The sequence below is a fragment of the Sinocyclocheilus anshuiensis genome, unplaced genomic scaffold (genome assembly GCF_001515605.1).
Source record: "Sinocyclocheilus anshuiensis isolate Anshui unplaced genomic scaffold, SAMN03320099.WGS_v1.1 scaffold893, whole genome shotgun sequence".
Lineage (NCBI taxonomy): Eukaryota > Metazoa > Chordata > Actinopteri > Cypriniformes > Cyprinidae > Sinocyclocheilus > Sinocyclocheilus anshuiensis.
In genome coordinates this window covers 759419-768822 of record NW_015555766.1, presented here as the reverse complement: position 1 = coordinate 768822, position 9404 = coordinate 759419, and the positions used below count along the sequence as shown (strand labels likewise).

General features: G+C 37.1%; 1 protein-coding gene across 1 annotated transcript; it reads left to right on the top strand.

Annotated features, from left to right (window-relative positions):
* The first annotated feature begins 219 nt into the window (after positions 1-219).
* LOC107674171 (coiled-coil domain-containing protein 47) lies at positions 220-9404 on the top strand. The gene is made up of 13 exons (XM_016468072.1): positions 220-345; positions 4905-5197; positions 5279-5371; positions 5456-5630; positions 5724-5845; positions 5932-5997; positions 6106-6207; positions 7246-7356; positions 7693-7778; positions 7881-7939; positions 8039-8148; positions 8231-8398; positions 8491-9404. The coding sequence occupies exons 2-13, from the start codon at positions 4913-4915 to the stop codon at positions 8569-8571; spliced, it is 1458 nt and encodes a 485-aa protein (XP_016323558.1). The 5' UTR covers positions 220-345; positions 4905-4912; the 3' UTR covers positions 8572-9404.

The window sequence follows — 9404 nt, the reverse complement described above, 5'->3', positions numbered from 1 at the left end:
TTACATGTAAATAATTATATGTATATTTAATTTAAATTCTATTATTTAAATATAACATTTATATTTATTTAATTATTTAAACAATTAGCTAACTGCAATATCTAAATATGCCAATCATGCATATTTGAGTAATAACAGTAGGCTACTTCAACCAAAGTTTTATAATAAACTAAGGGTTAATAATCTATCAGAGCGCCATAAACGCCCAGATCTTTTCTTATCCTTGTTGTCAGGGTTCGCACAGCATTGTGGGTAGAGCAGGTCAGATGACCCTCGCCTCTCCTGTGAGGGGTACAGCTGCTGTCACACACTGTTAGCCACTGAAGGAAACACCGACATTTACAGGTACGTCTACGCGATTTTTGACGTTATCGTCGACTGGTATTAAAGCAGTGAGGTGAAATGATCGACGCAGCCGCAGTGGCGCAGAAATGAGGTTTCTAAGGTTGACGGTGTAGCGGCCGCAGCTAGCGAGCTAACGAGCTATTATCAGTTTGACTGTAACCGGTGTCATGGGGGATGGGGTAGACAGGACTGGATAGCTTTTCTCCTTCAAATTGGAGATTTGTTTGATTTGCCTGACACGACTCGCACGGAAAATCTGTGTGCGCTTTGTTTCATAGTAGTGTAACTTAGCAATACAGTTTTAGTTTAACGAGGCATTGGCGCTGGCATGACGAGCCTTTCCGAAATTACAGGATAAACCGGGTTATAGTTTAACAACAATCACGTCCTCTCTGACTTTACGGTTTGTAGTTTCGAGTAGTAATTCAATTATCAGTCTCGTAACAGGTGGAGTATAAACTGACACCCGGTTGTAACTGCTATGTGACATTACGAGCTGCATGTAATTAGTAGTAGCTATGTTTCCATCCAAAGATTCGAATTAAATTTATCCGCAAAACTGGAATATCGCATAAAACATATGCGAATAAAGCACCGTTTCCATCCAACGAGTCAAAGAGAACAAAATCTTCACTTCCTGGTAAACTGTGGCACTAAATATCACTAAGAATATAGGAGAAGCCACTGAATATAATAATTTTCATATGATATAAATGACTTGCACCTCAGAGCGAGCTGACGTAATGCTGTCAATGCTGCTGTTTGGGAACGCAGTCGTTTAAGACAATTATACAGAAATACTTTGACGACAGACTTTGCTCAGGCATTTCATCTTGGCGTTTCCATCCAGCCTTTTGTATGCGATATTCCAAAATGCGCAAAAAAAAATAGGTGGATGGAAACGCAGCTAAGTGTCTTAAGTATGAGCCATCTGCTTCACTCCCTGTCCTGTCAGGATTTGCACACATTGGATTAGATTCTTAATGTACTGTTATTCTATATTATATTGTATATGGACGAGGGACAGAAATTAACAGGGGGAAGAGCCCTGTAATTCAAGATGTGGGGCCCAAAAAGTCCTTATAATAAATTCCTCCGTTTTTTTCATTTGTAACATCTGATACGTTTCGTTTATCACTAGTATTGTGTATTTTAGGCCTAAATATAGGAATGTTCTCTCAGATATTAGTCAAATATGACTTGATTTTATTGATATGGCTGTAATTGACTAACTAGTTAAGTTGAAATGTTTAGCATGTGTGGATAACATTGACAAGATATGCATCCTCAAATGTATTATATGGTCCTAAAAATTTGGCTCCAGATGGCAAATACCCATTAATAAAAAATATTTCTGATTTGCTGATTCTGATTTAACCCATTAATTAGCACTGATTTCATGTGTAAATTTCGTTGGATTTTTTTCAAATGATGAGCATGAAAAGTGGAACTGAATGTATTGTAATAAAATGAAGCATTTTTACTTATGTGTGTCAATAATATTAAGTGAATTATATCTCTTATATCTCTGAATTATATGAATTATATCCTTAAATTGTCCATAAAGTCCATAGGATAAGAGCAAATCAGCTTAGTGTATGGCGATTAATAAAGACGTTCAGCCAATTAGAAGGCACTCATTTCAGTGAACATCTGAAGGGCTTAGGCTCTCATGATAAGACCCCGAAAAGACTGACCGACTTCCTCCTCCTTTTCTCTTTCACTTGTTGCTCTTCCACTATTGAAAAGAGTGAACCTAAATAGATAGGACAGGGAAGAGTGTTTTTAGACTTGGCTGGTTTGCAGTGTAAACATTAGTTATTGGTATTATATGAGAATACCAAACAATTAAGTCTTGTTTGTCTGTACTACAGCTGACCGTAGCATAAAGTACTATAGGCATCACTGAAGGTGAATGTTTTTGATTATACACTAAATACTGCATAGGGCTGCTTATCAGTCATGCTATTGTCAAACATTTACTCTGTATTGTTCGTTTACACCAGGGGCCTTTACCATGAAGCCAGATTAGCTGGCTAGCCAGGTAAATTTCAGTTTAGTTTGCACCAATCCTGGGTTTTAGGTACCATGAAAGTGGCTTGGCTTTTAGCGGCGTTCATTGCCATAGTAACTTATGGCGCTTTTCCACTGCGTGGTGCGTCTCAGTACGGTACGGCTCAGCTCGGCACGGTTTGTGTTTCCACTGCAGTTCAGTACCGCTTTATGCAAGCTCAGTGACGCAGGTAGTGACGATTCTCTCCAGCCAATCTGTGATCAGCAGAGTTTACACGTCACGTTTTGGTAACGGTACGGTTCACTTGGAACCCCAACCGAGGTGGTACTAAAAAAAGTACCAGGTACCAGGTACTGTACCCAGTGGAAACCCCCAAAAAGTGAACCATACCGAGCCTTACCGTGCGTACCATGCAGTGGAAAAGCGCCAGCTAACCTGCTCCAGGGCAGGTTATGTTCTGGGTAAGAAATCTCAATTAAACTCAATTAAAACTACAAATTAAAGGTATTTTTAAGTACCTTAAAAAATACAACACAATTGTCTGGCTTTAATGATAATTACAATTTATGTATGATTTATATAATTATAGTATGATTTATATTACTATTAATCCATTACACACAAGCAATTTTAGTTTAACAATTATTATAAAGCATTTATTTTAAATGAATATTAATATATACAGCTCATATGTAATATACATAAGTGGTAGAATCAATAGATAATGCTTTAAAAATGTACAATCGGTTTTGAAAATGACCGATACCGATAATCATAAAAATGCTTAATATCAGCCAGGCCGATAATCGGTCGACCCCTACATCTGATCCAACTAAATCAAGTCCTTCAGGCTTATTTGAAAACTACATGGTATGTGTGTTGGAGCAGGGCTGGAACTAAAATCTCCTCCAGGATTCCAAAACTCCTCCAAACTCCTTGAGTTTGACACCCCTGGTTTACACCATCAACGTTAGTCTGTATACCAACAAATGACTTCAGGATATACACTACTGTTCAAATGTTTGAGATCAGTATGATCAGTACAAGAAAGAAAAAAATATTCAGCTAGAACACATAAAATTGATCAAAAGTTACATTAAAGACTTTTATAATGTTACAAATAGTGGTCGACTGATATATCGCCAAGGCCGATATATCGGCCGATATTTAGCATTTTTCAAATATCGGCATCGGCCGATAAGTTTTTCCTGTTTGGCCGATGCGTTAGAGGCGGGACTTTTATTTTGACGGCGCTGAGAACGGCAGCGTCTGAACACACAGTGCTCACATTGTCCCTCTTGTTCGCTGTCATCGTTAACAGTTCTGTCTAATACAGATAGAAGTCTGTCTAATAATCAGATAGAACAATTAAACAAAGGAATTAAAATGTATACAAAAAAGTATACATAATTCAGTATAACGATTGCATTAATATTATTAGTAATGGAAAAGTAAACATAATACTGTCTCGTTTGCCGTCAGCATTCAGCAAATACGCATGTAAATCATTTGAACAAATCTTTGAATGTCTATTAATGAACATTTAATTTCACAAACCTTGCAAACTTAGTCGAATCTAGTTGAGATCTTGTGAAGTGTGCATTTGTATCCTGCATGATCACGTATGCTCTGCGTGATGGTTGGTCTGTGTGAATTGAATGCGGACAGGAGAGTTCAGCCTCACTGGAGATGCGCGATCGACAAAATTTAAACTTGTGATTTCAAACTATGCTGCGCTTTATGCATTTGCCCACTGTCATATTCATGTCATTTTCACTGTGTGCTGTATTTAAAATGACTGTTACCTTGGCTTTATTTGAAAAATATATGATTCCCAATGCACACAAACTTCCCAGATTACTTGGTGCCCTGTTGGTTCAAATGTTGACTTTTAAACTATTCAATATTTATTTTTTTGTGAAAAATACATTGTCATCTAAAGTATAAGTATGTTTATTTTGCACATTTATTTTTAAATCCATTTTCAAATGATTTCAAATTTCTTAAATATTAATTAAAATAAATAAAATTATATCGGCCATCGGCCACCCTGCTTTCCAAGATATCGGCATCAGCTGTCAAAAAACCAATATCGGTTGACCACTACTTACAAAGAATTTTTATTTAAAATAAATGCTGTTCTTATGAACTTTCTGTTCATCAAAGGGTCCTGCAAAAAAATGTATGACAGTTTTCCACAAAAAGCAGCACAACTGTTTTCAACATTGAAGAAAATAAAACACATTTCTTGAGCAGCAAATCAGCATATTAGAATGATTTCTGAAGGATCATGTGACACTGAAGACTGGAGTAATGATGCTGACAATCCAGCTTTGTCATCACAGGAATAAATTAAATTTCAAATATATTAAAATAGAAAAGAGTTATTTGAAATTGTAATAATATTTCATAATATTACAAATCATAATATTACAGTTTTCACTGTATTTTGAATTAAAATAAATGTCATCTTGGAGAGAATGAGACTCCTTTCAAAAACATCAAATCTTCAGTTCAGTTCATTTGTCATTGTCTGTTTGTGCAGGTTGAGCCATGAGGCACCTGGTCTTCCTCCTCCCAGCCCTGCTGCTGCTGCTGGCCCTGCCGGACACTAGGGGGCGCTACAATGATGACTTTGATGATGGTGAGGACATCGCTGAGTTTGATGACAATGACTTTGCTGAGTTTGAGGATGTCAGCGAGGACCCAGCAGTGGATGTGGAGAAAGAGCCACCCCCACGAGCAGCCCCCTCATCTACACCCATAGAGGACGACGAAGACGAGGCCACAGTAGAGAATGAAGATGGCCAGGATGAGTTTGAAGATGCTGATGCACAGGTAAAGATGTGAAAAGCCATTCTTATTTCTGTTTCTCTGCAAGTCTAAATTAATCTTAATTTAATCTGACCGATGTTACAGGATCAAGACATGTACAGCAAGTATGACAACGAGGAGTTTGAGGGCTATGAGAAGACCAACCCTTCATTCAAAAACACTCTTATATACAGAGAGGTATAAATTAAATAAAAAAATGCATTTGGCTTTTACAGGCACTACATTGGCTTCCTTAGATGACTGTTTGTGTGTATGTAACAGGTCCCAGCACACCTTCAGAACAGCTGGGAGAGTTATTACATGGAGATCCTGATGGTCACGGGTCTTCTTGCCTATATTATGAACTACATAATTGGCAAAAACAAGAACAGCAGACTTGCCCAGGCTTGGTTTAATTCCCACAGAGAACTTCTCGAGAGCAACTTTGCCCTCGTGGGTAAGTGTACCTCTCTCCACTTTATTTCTTCTTCTTATGCCATTTTCTCTGACCCTGTTTTTGTCTGACTCTCAAATGTGTTTTTATTTTTAGGGGATGACGGTACCAGTAAGGAGGCCACCAGTACGGGGAAACTGAACCAGGAGAATGAGCACATCTACAACCTGTGGTGCTCAGGACGTGTCTGCTGTGAGGGGATGTTGATTCAGCTTAAGGTAGCGTGTATATGTGAATAAGAGAAGGAAAGATATTTGATAGATTTCCATGTATTCACCATGGTGTCATTTTTGTTCAATTGCAGTTTTTGAAAAGACAGGACCTGCTGAATGTGTTGGCCAGGATGATGAGACCAGCCTGTGATCAAGTGGTAGGCACACACAAACTCTGATGTATTAACATAGACTGATTCCAAGTAGCATCTCAGATGGATGTTCAAAAGTGTGTTCTTCTAAGTCTCACTCTTCCTTTTCCACAGCAAGTCAAAGTGACTTTGAATGATGAGGACATGGACACATTTGTGTTTGCTGTGGGGAGTCGGAAGGCCATGGCACGGCTGCAGAAAGAGATGCAGGACCTGGTTAGTCATAAATGATTAACATATCTTATATAAAAGAGAATATTATCTTGTAAAATAAGATTTTGTTTTAGTGAATACTTTTACTCTCTAAAGATGCATTAAATGGATCGATCAGAAGAAACAGTAAAAACATTTACAATGTTGCAGTGATTTGCATTTTAAATAAATGCTTTAGAACTTTGTTCATCAAAGAATCGTGAAAAGAATGTATCACTGTTTGCACAAAAATATTAAGCAGTTTTCAAACTGCTTTTCAAATCTAATAATAGTAAGAAATGTTTCTTAAGCAGCAAATCAGTATATTAGAATGATTTCTGAAGGATCGTGTGACACTGAAGACTTATTTTAAAATGAATTCAAGTAGAATAGTTATTTTAAGATGTAATAATATTTCACAATATTACTGTTTGTATTGTATTTTTGTTCAAATAAATGCATGCTCGGTGAGCATAAGACACTTCTTTAAAAAAAAAAAAATAGTATTTACCCCAAACTTTTAAATGATACATGCTTTAAAAATGAATTTGTTCTTGTTGAATTAAAATATAGTTTATTTAAAAATAAAATGGCAAACGTTTGTCTTTAACTACACATTGTCATATGAACAACCGGTGAATAATATTAATTTCATTTTTTGGCTGACATTAAATACACATATCAATTCATTCTTTGTGTCATGCTTGACTGAAAGTAATGGCTTGTGGTTAGAGAGTGAGTGATGTTGATTCACTAACCACTCTGATGGGTTCAGTGAGCTAATTTAGTGAAGGGTTTGATTTTGTCAGACTGATTGATACCAATAATAACTCTTTGGGTTTTTTTTTTTTTTTTTTTTGTGCAATTCATTACACATACAATTTGTTTGTTTGCAAATTGAACTGCACTAGTCTCACTGTATGTTTGGTTTTGAGTGCAGTCTGTGAGGCAATAGAAATATGTTCTCTATTTATTTATTTATTTGTTTGTTTGTTTTTGTAGTTTTAATGTCATCAGAAACTGCTTTGTGCTAACTTAATTTTTTTCTTGGTCTCTTTACAGAGTGAGTTCTGTGGTGACAAGCCCAAATCAGGGGCAAAATATGGCGTCCCTGAATCTCTGTCCATTTTATCAGAGATGGGAGAGGTCACGGATGGAGTGATGGACAACAAGGTAAGAGCAGAACATCACAGTCTCCCAGATAATTATTGAGATTGTCATAATACTGTGGAGAAAAAAATGGACTCTCTTATGAAACTAATATTGAAACTAAAACTATTAAAAATGAATTTGAAAACCTTAAAAATTCAAAATGTTGACTTGGCAACTAACTGAAATTGTTTACTCTGAAGTTCTAAAATCGAAAAGAAAAAAAAAAATAGAAATAGTATATAAATAGTAAATAGTAGAAATAGTATATAAATAATCACTGTCCGAAATGTATATTTATCCTTCTTCCCAATATCATGGTTTCGTGTTTTAACGACATTTTTATTTTTATTTTTTCAGATGGTACATTACCTCACCTCTCATGCTGACAAGATTGAGTCCATCCATTTTTCGGACCAATTCTCTGGTCCAAAAGTTATGCAAGAGTACGTTTAGTTTTTTTCTCTTGTAGTAGTTCTTATTCTTTCACTATGTTGGAGGAGCGTATACTGGTTAATAAATGTTAATGGTTTCTAAACTATTTTTAGGGAGGGTCAGCCCTTAAAGCTGCCCGAGACCAAGAAAACACTGCTGTTTACATTTAACGGTGAGAGAAATTCATAATCCACAAATGGCGATTCTCTGTACTTGCATGACACTGAAACATTATTCGTTCGTCAGTGTATTAATATGCTGTACTTTCCAGTGCCTGGGATGGGTAACACATCTCCCAAAGATATGGACAGTCTGCTGCCTCTGATGAACATGGTGATCTACAGCATCGACAAGGTCAAGAAGCTTCGCCTCAACAGAGAGGTGAGTGCACAAGCACAATGTGCATAACGACATGTTGATTTAGTAACAGAAGGTTAACGTGTGGCTTCATATGGCTGTTTAGGGGAAGCAGAAAGCAGACAGAAACCGTGCTCGCGTGGAGGAGAACTTCCTGAAGCAGACTCACACTCAACGACAGGAGGCCGCTCAGACGCGCCGCGAAGAGAAGAAGAGAGCGGAGAAGGAGAGGATCATGAACGAGGAGGATCCTGATAGACAGCGCCGCCTAGAGGTGTGTGTTTGTATAACTAAAAACCGCATCTTTTCTCTTATTGTGCCATTATCTGCATCGATACATAATTTTCTCCTTGCTCTGTCATTCAGGAAGCCGCCCAGCGTCGTGAGCAGAAGAAGCTGGAGAAGAAGCAGATGAAAATGAAGCAGATCAAAGTGAAAGCCATGTGAGAGACACTCTCGTAGTCATTAGAGAAAGATTCTACTACTTCCACACCTGCTATCTACACTCTTCTACATGAATGTGCATGCCATTCGATTGGCTGCTATTGCAGCCATAGAAACGCTCTGTCCAATCAGGAGAAAGCAGCTGGTCAAGGAGTAAATCTGATCTTTAAAAGACAACTGGATTGGAGATGGTCTGTTTGAACTGTTTGAACATGTTTTACTGTAGCATTCATTTAAAGCATGAGTTGTCTGCCTAATTGCATGGTGGTTTTTAATTGCAAGAATATTGCTTTTTGTGGGCTTTGCCGTAATAAACTGGACCTTTTGGGCCTCTTCAAACCAACTTGCCACTTTAGCCAACCTTTTCCAATTCAGTTTTCTCCTGGAGTTCAGTATGGACCCTCCAAAACTTTGTCAAGAGGACCTATGCTTTCATTTCTATTCCCAGAGATTTAACTTCATCTCCTTAAAGTTTTAGAAGTGAAATCCGGGAGTGTTTTTAAAAGGAACTGGGTGGGTAAGAAAGCTTTTTTTGTACTACAGTGCTTCCTTAACCCTATTTCTAAAAGTTCATGATTGCAAGCATTTTATAGATGAGTAATAGGCACATTGTCATTGTCTTTGAATCTTTCTCTTTTTTTTTTTTTATGAGCAAAGGCCCACTGTGAATTGTCACTGTCAAGGCAGCACAAACTCCTTTATATGTATTTAACAGAGGTGAAATTTTAATTTATCATTAAGTTTGTATCATGTTTATGAGTAAACATCAACTGTAACCATTTTTTCTGTAACATTTGTTAATGAGACGCTTAACTAAATAAAACATTCACTGAAAA

Coding starts and splice junctions, on each gene's coding strand:
- LOC107674171 (XM_016468072.1), top strand. CDS start 4,913: ATGAGGCACCTGGTCTTCCTCCTCCCAGCCCTGCTGCTGCTGCTGGCC. Junction 5,631..5,723: donor GAGCAACTTTGCCCTCGTGG/GTAAGTGTACCT, acceptor TTTTATTTTTAG/GGGATGACGGTACCAGTAAG. Junction 5,998..6,105: donor GACCAGCCTGTGATCAAGTG/GTAGGCACACAC, acceptor CCTTTTCCACAG/CAAGTCAAAGTGACTTTGAA.